The 23,078-nt window shown below is 39.9% G+C and overlaps 1 protein-coding gene across 4 annotated transcripts in view; it reads left to right on the forward strand.

Moving 5' to 3' along the window:
* Positions 1–23,078, forward strand: part of LOC117957301 (microtubule-associated tumor suppressor 1 homolog) — a 71,731-nt gene that overhangs the window by 37,935 nt on the left and 10,718 nt on the right. For all 4 annotated transcript variants that reach the window (XM_034892959.1, XM_034892950.1, XM_034892975.1 and 1 more), the window contains 3 exons: positions 11,441–11,553; positions 11,899–12,246; positions 19,400–19,466. In XM_034892959.1, coding sequence (XP_034748850.1) covers positions 11,441–11,553; positions 11,899–12,246; positions 19,400–19,466 — 528 coding nt within the window. The remainder of the gene's footprint in view (positions 1–11,440; positions 11,554–11,898; positions 12,247–19,399; positions 19,467–23,078) is intronic.

The raw sequence follows: 23,078 nt of genomic DNA on the forward strand, positions 1-23,078 counted from the left end.
CAATCTCCTAGAATTTGTTTTCTTTTCGATGTGGAATTATTTTCAATCAAATTAAGGACAAAAAAGGAAACTCTTTACTTACCAGACTGTTATTCTTGTAAAAATGAGCCTTAAAATAAGAAAATAATTTCCTGAAATAATAGGATACACTGGGAATTTGGACCAAAAGAAGAAAACGATTTGATTTCCTGCAGCCCAGGACTGTTTGAGAGTATAGTGGAGCAGAGAAAGTGCTCAAAGTCAAAGTCATTGCTTACACAAAAAGACGACCCAGACTAGAAACATTAGTCTAAAATCAAATCTTGAAGAGTGTTGGAGGACAACCGGAGACAATGTTATGGTCTCCAAGACTGTCGCTGTCCAACTTCCATGTGAAGCTGACGGCCAAAGGACTTTTCCGAAACCTTCAGCTGCTGTCGGGATGCAGGAAAAACACTGTGGTCTTCCATGCAGGTCAGGGTATGCCACTATCCTTTCTGCCTTCCCATCATCCAGCCATTAATTATTTCATTTCTTTCAACACATCCATCTTTTCACTAGTCAATGCCCCTGCCAACAGGTTGATCACTGCAGTCTGTCACAAACCTCCAACCATCCGTGACCAACTCTCATCCTCCAAAATTGCTTTTAGTTTCAGATTCACACCAACCTACTCATCCATCAATCCATCAATCCATCCATCCATCCATCCATCCATCCATCTGTAATGCTTTATCTTGATTCGCTGTCCATTTTGTGAAAAACTCAAAGCATTATTGTTTTTTGAGTGTAATATCTAAGCGAAAATAGTATCACAAGCAGATGAAGACAAAAAACACCTGGCTGTGTATTGTGTATCTATTTTCCATTACACAATAACATTTTTTTTTTAGCCTAATCTGTGGTCATGCGATGGCAAACCTGACCCCAGATCAGCCTCAAAGGCACCCTCCCACATCACCTCCTCTTCAACCGGCTCCTCCTGTTTTTCTGCATGGTGTTGGCAGCCATTGTTGTCTCCATCTTTCCACCACTTTCAGTATTGTATATGCCGGTTACCACAGCTGCCATAGATGTATAAGCTTACAATAGGGCCATCAGTTGTCTTAACACAAGTGTGTGTACACGGGTCTGTGCTTTCTGCATGAGTGCTTGAGCAGTGGCGTGATAAATAGCTGTGGCTGCAAGCCCTTTTTATCCGGGATATTCATGCTCGGAGAGGCACCAACCACGTGACTCACACACATAAACCAGAAATAGCCACATCTGGCTTTTACTTATTTAGCCATTAAAGATGTGCTCTTATTTGTGGGAGGCTAGTAACGTCTGGCACGGCATTAACAGAGCTTATTTATTTTATACTGGAGGTCATGTAATAGGCATTGTACTGCCGGGTTCCTCTGAACATTTGTTGTTTATCAAACACCTCTGCGCATCAAAAGCCATGTTTCCACTGACATACGCAGCATCAGCTGATTTAGCTGGAGCTTCAGCCCTGAATGTATTTTGAAAAGTTGACTGACAAATATAAAACTGGACTGGCTTAGTGTCCACTCTTGCTGTAAAAAGCTGTGCAGCTTCAGGTTAATGAATGGGCTTTGCTGTTGACATGCTGCAGCAGATGTGACGCGTTTGAGCTCCGTGTGTTTTTGCTGTAGTTTTTGGTTTTCCACGATGTAGAACAGTGTTCCCTAAACTTTCGCTCATTCAGAGACCAAAACTGGGCTCTGAGTTTGTAAGAAAGTTTGGGATCTACTGATTGATCGACTGTGCATCAAACACTGTGAGCTGTTCAGCGTTCCTCTATTATAATAGGCTATTATGAGAATACAGTATATTTCACCGGAGTTTAAAATTCCAAAACAAAGGAAGTGTAAGGTACAACTGGCCAAAAAGAAGGACATCCGGTGGAATTTCCAGCAGCATCAGAGCAATCCCGGAAGTGGAACGTCATGGATAAAGACTAGAACAAGAACATCTGTGAAAGACAAGATAAGATAATCCACCAAAGACAGTATAGAATTACTTTTTTACATTTAGTTTAATTTACAAGGATAAAAGAAGCTAAGCCAGCCTAACATTTCCACAGTTGGGCTTCAATAGCTTCACATGGATTTTGACTTGTGGGTTTGCCAGTATCATTAGGCCTCTGGGCTTACTCTGTTGCATTAATTTTTCTTGGCTAAGTTACTCACTAATACCTTCATCATCTTTGACAAATTATCTTTATCCATTTGAACTATCTATACTGTTTATATGTTCAGCAGCGTAATGTCTACTAACAGCTGATGTTTTGCAGCCAATATTTTTCTCAATTGGTTTTTGAACATTCTCCTCCCTGTTCAGCTCAGCCACACTGCCCTTGTGATGTTCCTCTCTCTCAGTTGTATGAAATCTGTGATCTGTGTGTATTGCGGCTGGCTCAGCTGAGCCTAGCAGCACGTGTTTGGCTACAGTGTTTTCTCAGTCTGAGCTCTACAGACCTACTTCCCTGCTGCTCCCTGCCATCACCTTGAAATGTAGGTTAGAGCAGGCTTTAGTCACCACATGTGCATGTCCACACTCACTCAGCAAAAAGACTCTTGCACGTTGCACATGGTGCAGCTGAGGCTGGCCCGTCATGCAAGCTTTAATCTGATATGGAGGTTGCTGTTTTTTTCTAATGGGTTGGCAGATGAGGACATTACAGTTTGTATCTGTTGAACTGGAATATTCTCCCAAGACTCAGCAGAAAGGTCCAGGCTGCAGTATTCTTCAATATTTTTAAAACTAGGTAGAGATTTTCTCTTTGGAGATTAAGGACAGAAATGTGCGTTTTATCTTCTGTCAACATCTGGAGCTGTAGAAGTAGAAACCTCATGTGAAATGAGTAGCAGATGTTCTACACAGTGTTTGCCTCTAAGGCCAAAGACTTTATATTTCACTCAAAAACAGTTGGTCACAGCAGTTGTTTAACATATTCTTTAATGAAGAGCAGGGTCTTAGTTTCCATCTGAGAATTGCATAATTAGCCTTTTTTACTTTTTCCTTTTTACTTAACCTCTCAACCTCTCAATGGTTTTGCTCATGGTATCTTGTGGTATGATAATGTAGTTTACAATCTCCGCTGGTTGACTGGTTAGACTGCAGTGCTACTTTGAAGTGTCCCCAAAAATCTCATTCCATCAATTGTAACCGTTTTAAGATGAAGAAAAAAATATTAATTCTTCATACTTTATTCGGTAAAATAGTGTTTGGTGTCTGCTAATCCCATATCACTTTATTTTAAGGGGTGTGCATAAGACTGAAATAACGCCATAATAATTATGACAGGACACCTATCAAAAACAGGAATGAGTAAATTTGCCGTTGCCCCACTACTTCACCTTTATGAGGCAAAAAAGTGGCTAGTAAAAAGTGACAATGGCAGGTGGATTTTTAAATGGTCAAAAAAGTTAACTTCTTGCCCTGGTGGCAAGGAAGCTATTTACTAGGTTGCTAGGTAATGACAGCTGTTGTCTCATTAGTTGCATTTTTGAAAACTCAGCGACAACTAGGTCAAAGTGGAAATAATTTAAACTTTGAGCGCGGCGCCAAATGAGGTGGTAACAGAGGTAGCTCATAGTTGGGCGGCACTGTCTCTCCCTACAGGAAATCAATGGAACGGCCAGCACAAAGCGGTTTAACCAATCTCACTCCTAATGCATAAATCTTACCTATCAAACCAACAAAGGCAACAAGTAGGGAAGGACTCGTCGCATTGCGGATATTAATTACCGTTTACATAGCCAACAGCGCTAAATGTGCTTCAAGATGGGTTTCACACAGGCAGCAGTTAGGAGCGATTTACTCGGATTCAGTTCATTCTAGCTTTAGTTACCTGAGTCTGTGTCACTTGGATGGAACTAAAAACAGCCAGACTTACAGAGGAGGCCAGTTTTATGACAGGGAAAGCACTAACGTTAGTGAGATGGTTTTCTTTCCGGGTTTAGCTCTTTGCAACCCAGTAATGAGTCAGCTAATTGGACAGATGTAATGTTACAGCTAACAGAGCTAACTGCAGCTAAGTCATTTACTTTAGATAGACACTAGAATACAATATAAATTAAATAATAATAGGATCAAATACAAGAAAAATATTTGAAATATATACAAGTTGGCAACAAGAAATGTGCAATTGCTTAATATAAATATGCAGATAAACCTATTGTGCAAGTTGCACAATGATGTCTCAGAGTCTTATCTAGAACCCAGTATTGACGTGTTAAAAAGGTTAATTGCCTGTAGTAGGAATGATTTCTTGTAGCAAGGTAGAGAGAAGATGCTTCTCTGTTGGACCAGTGTGGGGTGGAGAGGATGACCGGGGTTATCCATGATAGATAACAATTTGTTCAGTGACCTTCTCTCCACCACAGCTTCAAATGTGTCCTGTTTGCGGAGCCAGCCTTCCTGATCAATTTGTACAGCCTGTTTGTGTATCTGGCTCCGATGCTGCTGCCCCAGCAGATGGCGGTGGAGTACAGAGCGCTGGCCACAACAGAATGGTAGAACATCTCAAACAATCAGCCGCAAACGTTAAAGGAAGTAACTTCGTTGAAGTTACTTTGGCAACAAGTCCAAAACTTAATAAATCCTTTCTGTACTGCATTTACTGTCGTCAAACTGGTCTTATAACTTTTAAGACATCTTAATGACAAGTCTAAGTGGTTTTTACTTTACCTGAGGTCAAGGATACTATTTATGATACAATTGCCATCTTCTCATAACAGCCAATGTAAAAACCAACCACTTAAAGACAGTTTCATGAAATGTTAAAACCTCAAAATAATAGTTTCTTAAAGTTTGATAATTGGGCCATCCATGTTTTGTTGTCAAGATTAATGTCAAGTTGTCATAACAAAAACATTGACTGGTTATATTGTCTTGCTTAATGTCAAGTTGTCATAACACAGAGATTGTTGTCTTAATGCAACTTGTCATAACACAAACATCTTCAACAACGCAAACTTTGCCTTAAAAGTGTCATAATTTACCGAATGACACTTAATGACAAGAACACTCAAAATGACTTTTTCATGTTCATAATACAGTAGGTCATGTCAGTCTTCACCCCTTCACCCCAGCAAACTCCTGAGGTTTCTAGCTCTGCAGTCTTTGATTACCTGCTATGTTTGCACGTTTTTGTTCCTCAAGACAACCTGAAGCAACCATGCCCATCAGTGGACAGATGATTTGTGCATCCTAAAACCCCCTAAATCAGTGCATATTTTTTCACGGTTTACATTGTGGCCCTCTTAATTAACCCCAACAATCTCAATTCAGTATTTTATCATTTTAGTTTAAAGTATACCAACAGTTTTTACTGTACATGTGGTTCATTGTAGGATTTCAATTTAAGCTCTTTGAAAAATCCAAGCCAGGGGAGACAAAGTGCAAATCCGCCTCTACATAAAGTGGGATTAGATTGTATCCATTTGAGTAATCTGAATACAGCAGATTAAGGAGGTTAGGTTTCTACAACAACCTGGAGTGTATGTGTGGTGAGCTGTCCCTGCTTTCCCCGCTTTGCTGGCACACTTCTTTGTCTTGCGATCACACATACAGAATAATCCGCCCTAATCTGTCTGAGTCTGTGTTCAGCATCATGTGGCCGCACTGTAAACTCAGTTGTCTGCCTCCACTAGCTCTGTTGATGGGGGGTTTGTCTGTGTTAATGAGGGACAACTAGACACAAAGCCCCCCCCCCTCCTCCTCCTCCTCCTCCTCCACCACTTTTTTTATTTCTCCACTCCCCAACTCCAGTCCCTCACCAATTTTTCCATACTGGTAACTGATGTTCTGAGTAAACACACAGCAGACGGTCCTCCTGTTGAGTGAACTTGAGACTGGTACAAATAAGATGGCCTACACATTCCAGCATTTTAAATACATCTCATTATCATTTAACTATAGACCAATATTTTTTAAATGTTCCCATTATTTTGGGTATTAAACTGCTGAAAAAACAGCCGACATTTTTATGCAGCCATTCAACAATTAATATGATGATTCCCTATCTTATCATGTGCTATGAAGTGGAGGTCATCTTAATGTGTACAAAACGAGATTCTCATGACACTAAGGATTGTCCTCCTTGTACGATTTACTTCTGTGACGTAATGTGCATGCTAACAGTCTTGTTTTCCTCTCAGTCTGGGCTCAGCAGCTCTGCTTGACTGAATGGCGGATACCAGGTACAAATCATCATCTAACACACACACACACAAATGTTACTGTTTCATCAACTGTAATTCAGCCTCACAAGTATCAGATTCACAGCATATTTATTCATACAGTACATTTGTTTTATCTGCATCTTTTAATTGAAGATAGAGATAAAACAAATATTGTCATTGTAGGTGCATGTCCACTGTGAGAGACATAATAAAAAAAAAGTTAGGTAGTCTGCCTTCAAAATGTCCATTTATTATCTTAAATGAAATGCACCTGTTTGAGGTTGTTAGCTGTATAAATACACCTGTCCAGCCCATACAATCAGTAAGATTATATATATATATATACACTGTATATATATATATATATATATATCATTGTATTACTTTGTGTTTATTGTATTCTTATTTTTTCTCCTTCATATGCTGTATCGGATCCTGGTAATTTTATTTTCCTTGCGGGAGTCATCCCAAAGGGATTAATAAAGCTAAGTCTAAGTCTAAGTCTAAGAATCCAACTACTAACAACAAGACAAAAGAGCTGTCCAAAGAGACTAGAGACAAAATTGTACACCTCCAATTCAATTCAATTCAATTCAATTTTATTTATAGTATCAATTCATAACAAGAGTTATCTCAAGACACTATACAGATAGACCACACTCCAGAATTTACAAGAACCCAACAGTTCTAGTAGTCTCCTCCAGAGCATAAGGCTCCTCCACAAGGCTGGAAAGGGCTACGGGGAAATTGCCAAGCAGCTTGGTGAAAAAGGTCCACTGTTGGAGCAATCATTAGAAAATGGAAGAAGCTAAAGATGACTGTCAATCTCCCTCGTAATGGGGCTCCATGCAAGATCTCACCTCGTGGGGTCTCAAGGATCCTAAGAAACGTGAGAAATCAGCCCAGAACTGCACGGGAGGAGCTGGTCAATGACCTGAAAAGAGCTGGGACCACCGTTTCCAAGGTTACTGTTGGTAATACACTAAGACGTCATGGTTTGAAATCATGGATGGCACGGAAGGTTTCCTTGCTTAAACCAGCACATGGCAAGGCCCGTCTTAAGTTAGGCAATGACCATTTGGATGATCCAGAGGAGTCATGGAAGAAAGTCATGTGGTCAGATGAGACCAAAATAGACCTTTTAGTCATAATTCCACTAACCGTGTTTGGAGGAAGAAGAATGATGAGTAGCATCCCAAGAGCACCATTCCTACTGTGAAGCATGGCCGTATCATGCTTTGGGGGTGTTTTTCTGCACATGGGACAGAGCGGCTGCACTGTTTTAAGGAGAGGATGACCGGGGCCATGTATTGCGAGATTTTGGGGAACAACCTCCTTCCCTCAATTAGAGCATTGAAGATGGGTCGAGGCTGGGTCTTCCAACATGACAATGACCCGAAGCACGCAGCCAGGATGACCAAGGAGTGGCTCTGTAAGAAGCATATCAAGGTTCTGGCGTGGCCTAGCCAGTCTCCAGACCTAAACCCGATAAAGAATCTTTGGAGGGAACTCAAACTGAGTGATCACTGAGTGATCTAGAGAAGATCTGTGTGGAGGAGTGGGCCAAAATCCCTTCTGCAGTGTGTCCAAACCTGGTGAAAAACTACAGGAAACGTTTGACCTCTGTAATTGCAAACAAAGGCTCATGTACCAAATATGAACATTGATTTTCTCAGGTGTTCAAAAACTTATTTACAGCTGAATCATGCAAATAAATAGTTATTAAACCATACATTATGATTTCTGGATTTTTTTGTTAGATTATGTCTCTCACAGTGGACATGCACCTACGATGACAATTTCAGACCCCTCCATGATTTCTAAGTGGGAGAACTTGCAAAATAGCAGGGTTTTCAAATAATTATTTTCCTCACTGTATATATGTATATCGCATAAGCGGATGAAGATGGATGGATGGATTTCATGTATATATCCATTATTTTCTAAGGATATATATCCTTATATCTAATGGATATATACATGAAATCCATTATGAGCAACATTTACTTCCTTCACTGGAGTTTTCATGGTAGTTTTTCTCCTAAAACTCGTTTTGTTGATTTTAAAATTAATACTTTAAAAGCAGAGAAAAGGAAACACTCATCCCAACATTGAATGTGCATTTCACTAGTTATAGGACAGAATAGAGCAACACATTATCCAAGGTGTTCGTTCATTCAGTGCTTGGCATATTTTATTTTTTCATCCGAGGCAAACTGAAGTGGAACATTGTAATTGTTGTTACGATTATATAAATGTTGAAAAATTATCCCAAAACTTTTCAATTTTGACTATTGAAATCAAAAGCAGTATTGTTGTTCCCCCAGTTATTTTTCTGTCTCCACTTGCGCACATCCGGAGAAAAACGTCACAACAGGGTAGCTTACCAGCTGGTAGCATGCAGCTAAAGACACAGGGTAAAGTAAGCTTAGCTGTAGCCTGTGCACTTTTGGACTAGAAAATCCTGTGGCAATGTATGCCTTCTCTGTTATTTATTTATGGAAACAAGAATCCAAACGTCAAGCATGCTGAATAGAACATGTTTGAATCAAAATAAATGTTAAATTGAATTAAGCTTTGGACAGTCTAACGGTACACAACAGTGTAAGTGTACTTTGTGAGGTGGAGAGGACTTTTCACATTTTTATGTTAGTTTCAACAGACTGTTGGTAAATGAGTATCTTTCCCGTCATCGTAAAGCATAAGAGCAATATGAACACAAAAGAATAACTCAGTGTGTGTGTGGTGTGTGTGTGTGAGTGTGTGTCTGTGCGTGTGTGTGTGTGCATGTAATGTGCTGTCTGTTTTAGTGTCAGTGTACTGTATCCCTCTCACACTTACTTCCAATGATCATTGTGGCAGTATCCTGAACAACATAACTGGTCTGCAGTATGTTTACAGCGTATATGAGCCTGGATGAGACTGTTTGGACGTGTGTTTCTATCCAGCTGTCAAGTGAATTTTGGCTCCGTGACATAGTAAAAAACTGCACCTGATATTTTTATGCGACCAGGTTGGAGACCTGTATGTCGGAGAAACTGATTTTCTATTTTAAACAGTGAACATATAAAGGCACAGTTATTATGTGATATCATTTTTATTGTTTATCCAATGTGTGCAGTTTCATCTGAGGCATACATTAATATAAGATGATTCACCTACCAGTCTCCTTCACCCACCAACATATTTCCTACACTGAATTATTGATCAGAGCGATGTGTCCTGCTGATATTGGTGTTGAGATGGTAAATATTTATCAGATCTGAACATTCATCAGGTGAAAGTGAAACACGAATAGTGTTTTATTGATGATTTGGAGTTGTAGTGTCTACAGTATGATTTATGATGTGGGTTTTTGTAATTGAAGTTACTGTAACTGAGATAGCACAAAGTCAGACAAACACAAAAAGGAACTTTCATGTCTCATGCTTGCCCTTAAGTGTGTGACTGTAAGACAGCAGCAGCAGTTTAATGTACTTTAGATTGATATTTACCTTGTTGTTATATCTTCCAAAGATGACTCATTGATTTAAAGTGTGTCAGTTTTTCATTTCAATGCTGCTCAAATGTCAGTGAGCGCTAATGATTTTGTCTTCCTTCTAATCGTTGTCATTCTGAAGTGTTCAGCAGCAATCCATTTTAAATGATGTTCAACCTTTCTTGTTCCTCACCACTTACTCTGATCACCGTTCTGGTTGATTAAAAAGACTGTTACACAGCAGCATGTTCTGCTGCCAGTAGGTGGCAGTATCTTTAAGGAAGTCATTACTAGCCTCAGGACCTGAACCTGAGCCAGCAAACTGACTTACAGTGTAAAGACCTACTTGAGTTCAGTAATATTTAGATTAGATTATAAATTCGGTGGATCATTGTTTAACTTAATAATGATGAAACATGACTTTTACCCAGTAATTCTCTCAATTGAAATCTCAGCCTGTCATTGACAGTTTCAGCTAAGACTAATTGCATTTGGCACTTGATGAAAACGAATTTCAATTAGTCCCAGGATTTCCAGGAGAAATTCCAGACACCACATCAGTCGTCCTGCAGGTTGCATGGCCCAAAGGTTGCATGTCTGCACAGAAAACCTCTTGATTCAATTATTTACAGGCTTTCTGCACCTCATGTCTTTTTAGGAAGTGTGATTAGCAAGTGTGATTTTTGAGGAAGCCCAGCTGTCTGTGGAGAGGAGAGCCTCCATTGGAGCTCTCTATGAGTGTGATTTTTGATTATTGTCAGTCTGCCACATCTGTCAAATATTCGATTACTGATGTTTTGTTTTTCCAGACTGATGTACGGTGAGCTTTCTTTGCAGTCAGTAGTAGGGAAGGCTGTGTTCACTTTGTCATAAAAGAGCGGTTTAGACAGAATCTCACGTATTTGACACTGTGAGAAATATAAGGATTTCAGAGAGGGTTTCTTTGAAAAGAATAATATACATAATATACATAGAGAAAAATCAATATGTAATTTTAGCAGCAAAGTATGTCGACTGTTACAATATGTGCTTTGTATAAAATCTTATTATTGAGTAATATGTAATTTAGCTTTAGCAATAATGTAATTTCAACATTAATGGAGAGAGTAAGAGAGTTTGATGCTTTTGTCTGCATTGTTATTGAAAATGTTATGCCGATAGAGCTTCTTTGAATTGGGAGAGAGAAAGAGAAATATCTAGCGGTCTCTTTAATTGTGTTGTCTCCGGTAATGCATTCCTTAATGCACACCCGTGGCCCATCTCACACACACACACACACACACATATACACACACACACACACACACACACACACACACACACACACACACACACACACACACACACACACACACACACACACACACACACACACACACACACACACTGGCCATCATTACCACACAATCCCATAATGCATCTGTGTCAGCCTTGAGCAGTCAGTAGGGCGTATTCTCATTTACCAGATGAAAGCAAATGTACAAGACGAGTGTGTATGTGGGCAGGATTTTTTATATTTTTTGGATGTTGTGGTGGTTGAGTTTAGACCACAGACTGACCCACATGTGCATGTGTTGATTTTCCTCTTCTGTTTTCTTCTTAACAGATGTTATTCTATTCAGAGGATGAAAGTGTGCTTTGGAGTTTTAGCTCAGACCCTGCTGTGGTTGATACTTTACACTTTGTTAATTGGCTGACTGAGTATTCTGTGTGTGTTGGGAGTAAGTGGATACCATGTTGAATGTTGCACCTGCCACCCACACACTAAGGGGTCACCATTCTCTTGCAGTGGACAAAAACAAGCCTCGGGAGGCGCCAGCAAGACCAACAAACAGCAGCTCACAGGTAGCAGCCCCCGGAGGAGGAAACAGCCAGAAAAAGCACCAACCTCCACCTGACCTGGTATGTCCTCTTCTTTTTTAGGTTTTGAGCTTTAAGATTGCAAATTCAGCTTAGTCATGGGCAAGACACGGCACCAATGACCATTACTTATCAAGGTCCGATTGATGAAAGACGTGTGTTCCTTGACATAAATATTCAAAGTGGTAATCCACAAATCCTTATATCTGTGGGGATTCTGCACAGTTTGTCTACTTGTTCTAAGAATTTGTGTTTTCAGTGTCATCTTATCATGTTAACAAAAGAGTCATGAAGACTTTATTTCTTAAATGTGGTTCAACATTCGAGTCGTTTTTATTAACCTATTGAACTATTATCTTTCCCTAAAATTGTGTATGTTTTTTTTAGGTACCTCAGGTGGTGAGTGCTAATGCAGCAGTGACAGCAGTTGTCCCAGTGCCAGAAACAGAGACAACCAACACTGGGTCAGGCACCACTGGAGCCTCTGGTCTTGCGTTTAAAGCAAAAACCGGGTCAAGATCCAGCCCCAAAACAGGATCCCACCTACAGAATGCTTCTAAGGCTGGTGCAACCGGGACTGTTGTGGCAGACCGGATGGTTACTGTTAAACAGAACCAGAACAAAGAGCAGGCAGAGAAGAAGAACCAGGCTATCAACCAGCTGAGAAAGATGCTCATCCAGGGGAATAAGAGAGTGGAGGCTTTGGCTACAGTCATCCAACATCTCTTCACTGAGGTACTGAGTCATTTCTATGTTTACAAAGCATTAAACACATACTCAAACTACCCGCTGAGGTTTTTAAACTGCATTAAAAACACAGGGGGGAACAAATGTTTTACACATTGTCATATTGGCCTCAATTTTAAGTAACACAGAGAAGGAGCACACTTAAGGGCTGTGTGACAAACCACTGCTGATGTTGGTGATAATGTTTTGGTATTTAGGAAAGCTGAAGAAGTACTGTAAAAGCAGTTTTCAGGAGTGTTGGAAAGAAAGGCCATGCAGGAATCAGCCCACACTGCAAACATTGCCAGACAGGAACTTTCTTTGATGAAAGAACCCAATGGAGTGCCTACCTCCCATGACAGATATGAATTGTAAACTCTAGATTTGACATATTGGTGACAATGAGAGGTTAACTGTTTGAGTGTTGTACGACTTTGTGAAAGACACTAGTGACTTCACTCAGCTTGTCAGCTAGCTAACATCAGTGCCTGGACAGCAACAGTAATCACTGTCCTGTCTAAGCATGTCTGGTTTGCACACAAAGATACAACCTCTCATTTTGTTAGGTAGTGCCTCCAAAATACTTTCTATGTCAGCTTTGAAATTTTAATATGAGCTGGAAGAAATGTAGGGATTTCAGTGTGGCTTTAATATATCCAGTTGAGGTCAACATTATTTTCTATACTTTAGTTAGCCAACTAAAGCTTTGTTGAGCTTTAATGAGTAGATTCTTCTCAAGTTTATTGACATAGTAAACTACATAAAACAAATATGCCATTCAAGATTCAAGATTCAAAATCCTTTATTAATTATAAATTCACAATGTTACAGCAGCAATGGATAGGGAAAAAAAGTACAAAAAAAGATCCACAGAGAAAAAATGAATATGAGTTAAGAGAATAGATACTAAACAGTTGTATCCACAGTATTGCACAGACACAATGATCACGGTAATCCATCCTGGTGTGTGTGTGTGTGTGTGTGTGTGTGTGTGTGTGTGTGTGTGTGCGTGTGCGTGTGTGTGCTTTTTGTCCATGTAGTCCACTGTGAGCTGTGCTGATTGTTTATGTAATTTCTTATGTAAAGTCTTAATAGTTAGAATATAAAAAAATATTTTCTATCTAGTGTGGCTTTACAGTAGGTTCAGTCTTATTTTTAAATTAGGTTTTCTCTGAACTTGCTGTGCTGTTCAATGAGAATATGTTGGGTGCAGACTGGAATTGTACCTGCTGTTAGTGGGAGTTCCCCACGAATAATAACACTGTTTCTGGTAAATGGGGTGGCTCTACAGCATCACTTAGTGGGGATGGGTCCCTTTTTTCTGCTCTAGCACAACACCACTTACTTTAAAGGCAGATAAGGTGGATGTGTTTGTTCATGTATACAATATGGTGTAGTGCAGGAAGGGGGTAAATGAGGGGAAACGATCAGTTATCTGCACACCATCCTTCCCCTTTGGCAAATTAGAGCAAAGCACCCACAGCCTATAATTAAAGCATCACTCACAGTTGTTGGTAATATAGATTGTTGCTTTTTAAGGTGCTGATTGAGATGCTTGTCAAGGGGGAGTGGAGTAAATACAGTTATTTCATTTTTTTAAGACTATTTTGTGGGCATTTAAGGCCTTTATTTTAATAGGACAGCTGAAGACATGAAAGGGGAGAGAGAGGGAAAGACATGCAAAGGGTCGAACCACGGCCACTGCGCCAAGGAGTAAACCTCTATATATGCGTGTGTTCTACCAGGTGAGCACCCCAGGCGCCCCTGAGTAATGGCTGTTTCAGTAGGGAGTGTTGTGGCAGCAGGAAGAGGCTTGCTTAGGAGCCCACCCCTCACTACCCTTAACAACAACGCGTGATGCAACAGGAATATTATGCTGCTGTGTGACACTAATGTGCTAATGAATCTGTGCTTGTTTGTGATAAAACCAATAAAAGATATGTAGGTTTTGTTACCTGCGTTAGGCTGCGTACTCTTTTGTTAGGGGGGTTAAACATGAAATCAGTTCATAATGTAGTGTGATGTTTCTCATGAGTTACAGTTTTTTTTGGATTGCTAGACGACAGCTGGCACAACTGAAGTAGCGTGCTAAACTGTAACTCCAGTCTGCACAGCAGCAGATAATGTGGACCAAATTTTAGCTGAAAGCCTAAGCAGGTGTCTTGTTTTAGACTAGTTACTGCACATATACAGTATTTATATAGAGAAAGCTCAAAAAGCCTGTTTTTGTATACAAATACCAAATAGGAATGAGACAGTTATGCACTGTACGGTTTGAGAGAAGCAGGTAAAAGAGCAACAATACCAACATGTCTAGGTCAGATGTCTGAGGTTAAAAACACTACTGTCTTCACCATAGGAAAACTGGGTTCCTACTGTTTTTCAGAAAGTAATGGAGGTGAAAGCATTGGAAACACCACATGCTTTGGTATTTAAATGCAGACATCCAATGTGATGAAGAAAACACTGCACGATGCTGGAGAAAGGCAGGATTAGTCACACTATTCTGTCATATTGTTTTTTGAAAATTGTTATATTATGAAATCTATATCTTTTCTTTAGAGAAACTATTGAGTAGTGTGAAGTCACTCGAAGTGTTCAAACTTTAAAGATGAGAAATACAGAAAAGTATTTTCTGTATTGGTGTTTGGTGGTGTTTAATTGTTCTGAGGGTTTGGCTGCACTGAGCCTGTAATGAGAAGTATGTTACGAGTTGTGTTGTTTGGAATTTTGTAGGTGATAAGAACTGTTTAGCTCAGATGACATGGTAGCGCAGACTGAATGCAGATGTAGTCCCAGTTGTGCCCACTTTTGCTCAGCAATCGAAAAAAAAACTGTAAAGGCATTTGATTGGCTTATTCAGGCACCAGGATGCGTCAATCATAGATTCCCGGACATAGATAGGCTGCTCAGTAAATATTTGCTGCATGACTACTGAGACTAGTAATGCTGTGTTTGCACATCATAATCGCATGGGAAATTAAAATGAATTCACACAAACACATTTTATTACTAAAGTCTTTTTGGTTCAGCCACAATAACTATCATTTAGCTGGGCACACTTTATCCAATGTGTAAAACCCTTCATTAGACCTGTTTACTCATGATTGTTTGTGTTTGTATGTATATGAACTCTGCACTTGCCTACAGCAAGAACACCGCCTACCATGAGCCTGGGTCTGTCCGAGGTTTCTGCCTTAAAGGAAGTTTTTCCTCGCCACTGTTGCACTGTTGCTTGCTCTGGAGGAGACTACTAGAACTGTTGGGTCCTTGTAAATTATGGAGTGTGGTCTATCTGTAAAGTGTCTTGAGATAACTCTTGTTATGAATTGATACTATAAATAAATAAAAATTGAATTGAATTGCACTTTTGCTGCTGTCTGGTTGAACTGATCATGTTTTTTGTGGTAAAGGGGCTGCAGGGGGAACACAGGCAGAAAAGCTAATAACTTATCAGCAAGGCCTCAAGGGATTTTACAAGGACACACACACACACACACACACACACACACACACACACACACACACACACACAAACACATAAACTTGCATGTCTCTCTCATTATCTGTTGAATAACCTGTTACTGCTCTAGTACTAACCTGCTCTACCACTGCGGTTGCCTCCCAATCGGAAGGTTGGTGGTTCGATCCCAGCCCTTGCAGTCATTGTCGAAGTGTCCTTGGGCAAGACACTGAACCCCGAGTTGCCCCCTGTGCTGCGCACCGGAGTGTGAATGTGTGTGAATACTTATCTGATGAGCAGGTGGCACCTTGTACGGCAGCCGCGCCACAGTGTATGAATGTGTGTGAATGGTGAATGTTCCCTGTAGATGTAAAAGCGCTTTGAGCAGTTGTTAAGACTGGAAAAAGCGCTATATAAATACAGCACATTTACATTTACATTTATCAGCAGTACTAACCTTCACACATACTCTATGAGTGTGTGTGTGTGTGTGTGTGTGTGTGTTTACTGTTACACAACTCTCAGCATCAGCTTTTTGAATCAGGCCGGATTAGAATGGTTTTGTTTATAACGATAAATGTTGCTTTACTGTGGATATTTTCCAGCATTTTGTGTAAGTGTGGGATTACATGTACAGTTTAGCTGAGAGAGCTTTCAGAGGTTTACAGTGCAGAAGCATTCCTGACTGGGTTATTGATTAGATGGATGGCCTGGTGGAAAATGAAGGTAAAGGGGGAGTGATAAATAGAAGGGAGGGAGGAGTGGAGGAATGCTGCAGCTGCAGTCAAAGCCCTGAAGCTTTTGATATGCGTGTCTAAGATAATGTGTGTGTTTTTATCTAAAGCGTGAATACCAATGCTATCTAATCTGCCCTACACACTTGAAAGGTGACTGGTGAGAATAAACTGTGCACCTGATGCAGAGCTACTTTCCCTGGGTCTGGCTGTGGGTGGGCTGGGGGTGTTTGGTTTAGTGAAAGGGGTTGGGACTTTAGTTTGTGTGGGTGGGGTTAAATTTATACTCCGCTCTCAAAAGCATACTGGTATAACATTTTCAGTAAAACTTCTCTATCTATTTTGTGCAACAGTGCAGCCGTTTCATACGTCATATTTTGGCAACCATTGATGCCTGCAATAGTTCTAAACAAAAGGACTTTAGTCCATATCCACGGCGTTCCACTTCCACTTTCTCTGGTGATGCCGAAAAATTACACTGGATATCTTTTTGGCCAATTTCCTTTTCCTTACTCTTTCTTTGTGTTAGAATTTTGAACTCTGTTAGATTTCTGAGGACTATGTTTAATTGCTCCTCATATCTCTGAAGGGTAAATTCAGACAGCTAGCTAGGCTATCGGCCAATCTTACACGTATACATGTTCCACCAAAACAACTTCCTTCTTGAGACTGTTTTGCTATTTTGCAGAGCCCAGTTTAATATAGAGGACCTTTGGATGAACTAATTCCCTAAGGACTTTAATACCCAGAAACTAAGAAAGTGTAATTAAAACGCTTCCAAAGCAAGAACGTGTCTTTGTGGATCATTTATGGATGCCAGGTGTTTTTCTTTTGTTTTGTCATTTCCACTTTTCCTGGGTAGTAAATGTTGATGTAAATGTAGACAGTTTTATGAGACATACAATAAAAAGTAAAGTTTAAAATAACATATCCCCATGTACGCCCACTGCACAGAAGCTCAGACCGTGTTGCAGCAGCCGCGGGGTTCAGTTCCGATCTGCGGCCCTTTGCTGCTTGTCATCCCCCTCTCTCTCCCCCTTTCTTAACTTAATCTGTCCTATAAATACAGGCAATAAAAGCCGAAAAAATCATCTTAAAATATTGAGTATTTGACTATTTAATGTAAGTTCTTTTTAATGCAATCTTTAAATATACAGAGAGACAATGAAATAGAAAGTATGAAAAGATATGATTAAAGACAGGAGAGGCGTGAGTTGAATGCAGATACACCAGTTTTTTTTTATGAGTAAACAACTGATGAGAAAGGGAGATAAGTATACAGATAAGAACAAGAAAGAAAGCGGGTGCAGAAATAACTTGCATTCCTCTGTCACACACAGTATCAAGGCAGAAGGAGGAGAAACAGATGGAAAGAGGGGGAAGGACAGGGTGGTGAACAGGTAGAGTGTGGGAGGAGTTGAAGCGGCTGAGAAACAGAGTCAGTCAGTAGCAGAGACAGAGAGAAAGAGAGAGAGCGTCCCATGTAGAAGGAGGGCAGAGAGTGCGTGTGTGTGTGTGTGTGTGTGTGTGTGTATGTATGTGTGTTTTTTGCAGTTTGTGATGTCCACTGGTGGGTAGGGAATCATTTAGAGAGAGAAACAGAGGAAGAACAGAAAGACATTTTTTGAAGTGTGTGTGTGTGTGTGTCTTCGTTCACCCAGACATGGGCTCCACGGCCAGCAAAGCACATGTAAAGCCCAGCAAGGCCCCCCCTCATCGCCGCAAGAAGAAACGCAAGGTGTGTGTGTTTACTGCTGTAGATGGGGTTCTGCTGCTCTTTTCTTTCTTTTTACACGTGTTGGTCTTTCAGTCCGAGCTGTGATCAACAGGGATCAGGAATAAGGAAATCATCATGTCACTTTACAAAAATCTATCTTTTCTCTTACCACTCCAATGATCTCTCATATTACTACGTATCACAAGCTGTCTTTGTACTTTTTGGCTCTCTTTTTCCACTGCCTCTGTCTCTGTCTGCTCTTTCATTTTGCTGACCCCTCAGACAACAGATGGTCTTTATATACAGTATGTGTATGTGTGTGTATGTGTGTGTGTGTGTGTGTGTGTGTGTGTGTGTGTGTGTTTGTGTGTGTGTGTGTGTGTGATTGAAAGCAAGAAGGCAGGTTCACAAATGTTCATTTTCCATTGTAAATTCAAGTACTCCTGTTGTGAAGTAATTAGTAAGGACTTTGGTATCACAATGTTCTGTTTTGGAGTGCACCAGTGCACTTAGGTTAAATCATTAAGTTCAAGTTTATGCTAGTCCACCCACATGTGTGTGTGGTTTCTGGTTGGGTGTAGGCAGCTTTACATTGTATGTGGTAGATAAATACTGTAAAATACTGTCTCTATGTCTCTGTCTCTATAAATGTAAAAATGATTGAGATTGACATTATTGTTACCTTATAGTGGGCTCCTGTTCCTTTAGAGCAGGGAATGGAAATTACAGTTTCCTCAGGATGTTTTTGTTGATTCAGTCCTAACCTTAAACATTGTTTGACGTAGAAGCTCTTTTTTTTCATATGCTGTTGTGAGTGAGCAGTAAAGAACAATACTAAAAGAAACTCAGTGACAAATATTTTACTGTATCACAATCATTAACATCAGTGAGTGAGTACAAATTCTACATCAGAATGGCAACTGTTTTTGAAATCATTCATTGTTCACTATAGTTCACAATATTGTGTGTCTACAATTTGTAGTGTCCTAAAGTCATAGTGAGAATTATTTACTTTTGAAAGTGTACTAAAATCATCCCAACATGATATTAGAAATGATTGTGCAATCATGGGAACTTAGATGGCTGCTGGATAAGACAAATGACCCAAGTAGTGTATCTAACACACTAAATAATCCTCCATACTCTCTATTATATATTCCTCCACACTATCTATTATTACTAAAGAGTGAATGACTTTGGACACAGCCTCAGTGAGCATTCCTCAATTTCATCTTCTCTTTTGTGCAGCGCGAGGAGGCTTTGAAGCAGAAGAAAGGGTTGTCGCTGGAACTGTCAAACCTCCGAGAGGAGTTGGGTAAGCAGACGCTTCAGAAGGATCCTTCTACGCATCCACAAAACATCATACTGTATCCTACCAACTGCTAATTCATACGCCTGCACATTCTCTCTGTCGATCTCTCTCTCACTCTCTCTCTTTTTCTTTTCTCTCTCTTTTTCTGTCTCTTTCTCTTATGCATTTCCATATGAGACACACGCACACACTCACATATTTTAAGGACAGGTCACTGCCATTCAAAATCTGGTGTAAATTCTGTTGTAATATTGACGTGCGGCTGCTCCTCATTCTTAGCAAAGGCTCAGAGCAAAAGCAGCCTCTGCACAGGCCGTAACCTGTCATCATATCTGCCATATGCTCCGTGCACCTGTGTCTGCATGGGATTATTATGTGTACAAGAGGACTAGTACATTAAACATTAACATTATTGAGTTGTTAAGATTTCAATCATTGCTCAATTTCTATAAACATGTTAAACAATAGAGAAAATTGACAGCCTGCAGCCATCTCCATATTGCATTGACAATGTCTGTGCCACTGGGTAGGATTTTGAATGAAATCTAGTTTGTTGCTTTACAGCACATACAGAAATGGCTTTATGGCACAAAACATTAAATATGATACCGTTCATGTTGAACATGAATTCAAAGGGAAATTCATGTTCAACAAAGCGGATCTCACACTTTAACAAAAAGGTTGACCTTCTTAAGAATCTTTTTTATTATATTGTTTTTCATTTAGAATAATAATCTGAGCATGTCAGTGGCAAAAACAAGCACTTTTGTGGATGTAAATTGAAGGTGCACAATATCCCATTGCAGCTTGATTCGCTGCTGCAGCGGTCTTGCTTAATCCTGCACCACTTTCAAAGATTGTTGTTCCTATCAGTCACTTAGACACAAAAACATAGGAAAATAGGATCCAGGTTATTTTTATTAATAAATTAACCACATGATCCACTAGTCTACTAGTATGAGAACCATCTCAAGACAAAATGGAACTTTTAACATAATTACAGCATATTAGTAAGACATCAATAACAAAAGATGATCCATCCAAATAATATATCCTATCACCTCCACTGCTGTGGAGTTTTCAGAAAATTATGAAACAGTTATCAAGTTTGTTGTTTAAAAGCATCCTAAATGCTAACTGATACTGGTACGAATGTATTCAGATAGCTTAGAGTGTGCATCATGTCAATAGCAGCTTTACCAGTCTGGATGTTAAGCTAACACACCATAGTGACATACATACACACTCACTGGATAGACCTACACAGTTTGTGCTCAAATGCGCTGTATTAATATAGACAACATTGTATTAACATTAAGGAATTTCTGCACACAAACATGCACATAGAAACATATACACACACACAACAGAAGAGCACCTCCTGAAAGCCTTTTTTTTTGTTCACCATCACTTACGTTCTAAAACACCCCCTCTTCTTCCACTTTTGCTCTGTTCATCATTCACAGCAGCAGCGACTATAATCTCTTCTTTTACTGTGTGTTGACCTTTGGCTCTTCTCTTTACACACAGAGCTGAGGAATGTCAGCAATGTACAGACCCCTGCTGCCACACACGCACACACACACACACACACACACACACACACACACACACACACACACACACACACACACACACACACACACACACACACACATGCACTCTGTCAGATAAATCCTGAAAGGGTTATTCTGGGAAAGACCTGTTCCTGTCTCAGTGTGTAATTTTAAATGGTTTAAATAGTTTTCTGTGAGGGGTTACAATGTAGAGTTACTGTAACACAACTGCTGCTGCAGCTATTACCATTACATTATTATCAGGTTAAAGCAGCATCCGTGCTTCCTTTGCTTTTAACTTGTCTCGATAATCCCGAAATTAGATTTTTCTCTAATCAAACAGTACAGTCGGAACCAATAATTCCTGAAGGGACTTTAAACCAGCGTAACCAAATGTTTAGTTTTACCATATCTCTCGTGTGTCTGCATCCAACAAAATAGTTCTTCATACTCTGGCCTGAAATGCCAAGTCAGGTGCCTTTTCTTGATTGCAATCTGTTTTCCTTGTTTCCTTGCATTTACTGTCTCATGTTTTCATTTTATCTGAAAAAAAAGTAAAGCCTTCACACCACTGCACAAATGTCCCCCAGCTAGTCATTTTTTATACTAGGGGAAGTAGTGGGGTCTCTTCTCAAATGATGTCATTATATTACACTTCCCCCTGCAAAGCACCTGCTGCAACATACACAAACATACACACACACACACACACACACACACACACAAACACACACGCACACACACACACACACACACACACACAGTTTGTAATGTTCAGTCTATGCTAGAAAGCAAGCTTGTGTTAAATCTCAGCTGTCGGCTTTGTGTCTCCATCAGCATAATGACAGGCGCTTTCACTTGCACTATAGAGCTCCATTTAGAGGAAAACAGCAACTGTCCCAGCTACAGACAGTTGTTTTCACACAGTTACATAAGGTAGAACATTATTATTGACGGCACAGTTGACGTGTGTACAGGGATTTTGATCAAATTTACCCTTTTAAGTGATGGCATCCTTATGTCCCTGGTCCCTGTTCCTCCAACACATAACATACTAAGTAAGTAGTCTCGCATTGCCAGACCTATATCCACAGCGCTGGAGTAAGTACAACACGTACATTTTGTTATAAAAGAAAAAAATGCTTTGGGTTATTCTATTTCTTATAACTTCTTGTTGTGGGTAGCTAGTAGTAGCTAGTAGTCGTGATCAAGAGGAAAAACATTCAATGTGAGTCTGAGATGACATTGATGAGATGGGATATTTATCGCTAACAAGTAAGGCCCACAAGGCAAAATAGTGATACAAGAAATTAACTGCACCGGGGCAAATAAAACAAAACACTTTCACAAAATAAAAGAAATTGACAGGAGAGTCAAAAAGATCACATTATACAAAAACATACACTGTTTCCTATTATAGACAAGTCATTACTGACAACATTCATGGGACATACGCTCTGCTCCCTCAGGTTTTTCTCATGCGCTCTGTCATGAACAAACGGAACTACCAGACTGTATAGGCCTAAACCCCGCCTATTAATTTGAAAAATACCAACTCTACAATGGAGTAGAGTGGGTGGCTAAGGTGACTAGACAGTTTAAAAGCTCCATACAGCCCAAAAGAAAATATCCATTAAACTAGACATTTACCCATATATACAATTCACGTTAACAATTTGATGAATGGCTAGGTTAACAGGTGATTTGAACATTGTGATCAGAACAGAACATATGAACTCGATAAATAAACATATCTACAGGTAACATTTAAAGTCTTACTTTGAGGGCTGAAATAGTTAGCATATAGCTACGGTGACGGCAGACATGCGCTCCGTCACACCAATAACAATCTCCTTGGACGGCGCTAGACTTTGTAAGCACCGACGGTGGCTCTGCAAAATGGTCGTAGGAAGGAACTTTTGGTAAAAAATGTACAAACCACAAAAGAAAACAACATATACCATATTAAACTAAGTTAACGGTTACCACAATAAAGTAACGTGAGCTATGTAAATTAGCTCAATACATGGTTTAACTCCAAACGCCCCAGTTAGAGAGG

Source organism: Etheostoma cragini, chromosome 2 (assembly GCF_013103735.1).
Source record: "Etheostoma cragini isolate CJK2018 chromosome 2, CSU_Ecrag_1.0, whole genome shotgun sequence".
Classification (NCBI taxonomy): Eukaryota; Metazoa; Chordata; class Actinopteri; order Perciformes; family Percidae; genus Etheostoma; species Etheostoma cragini.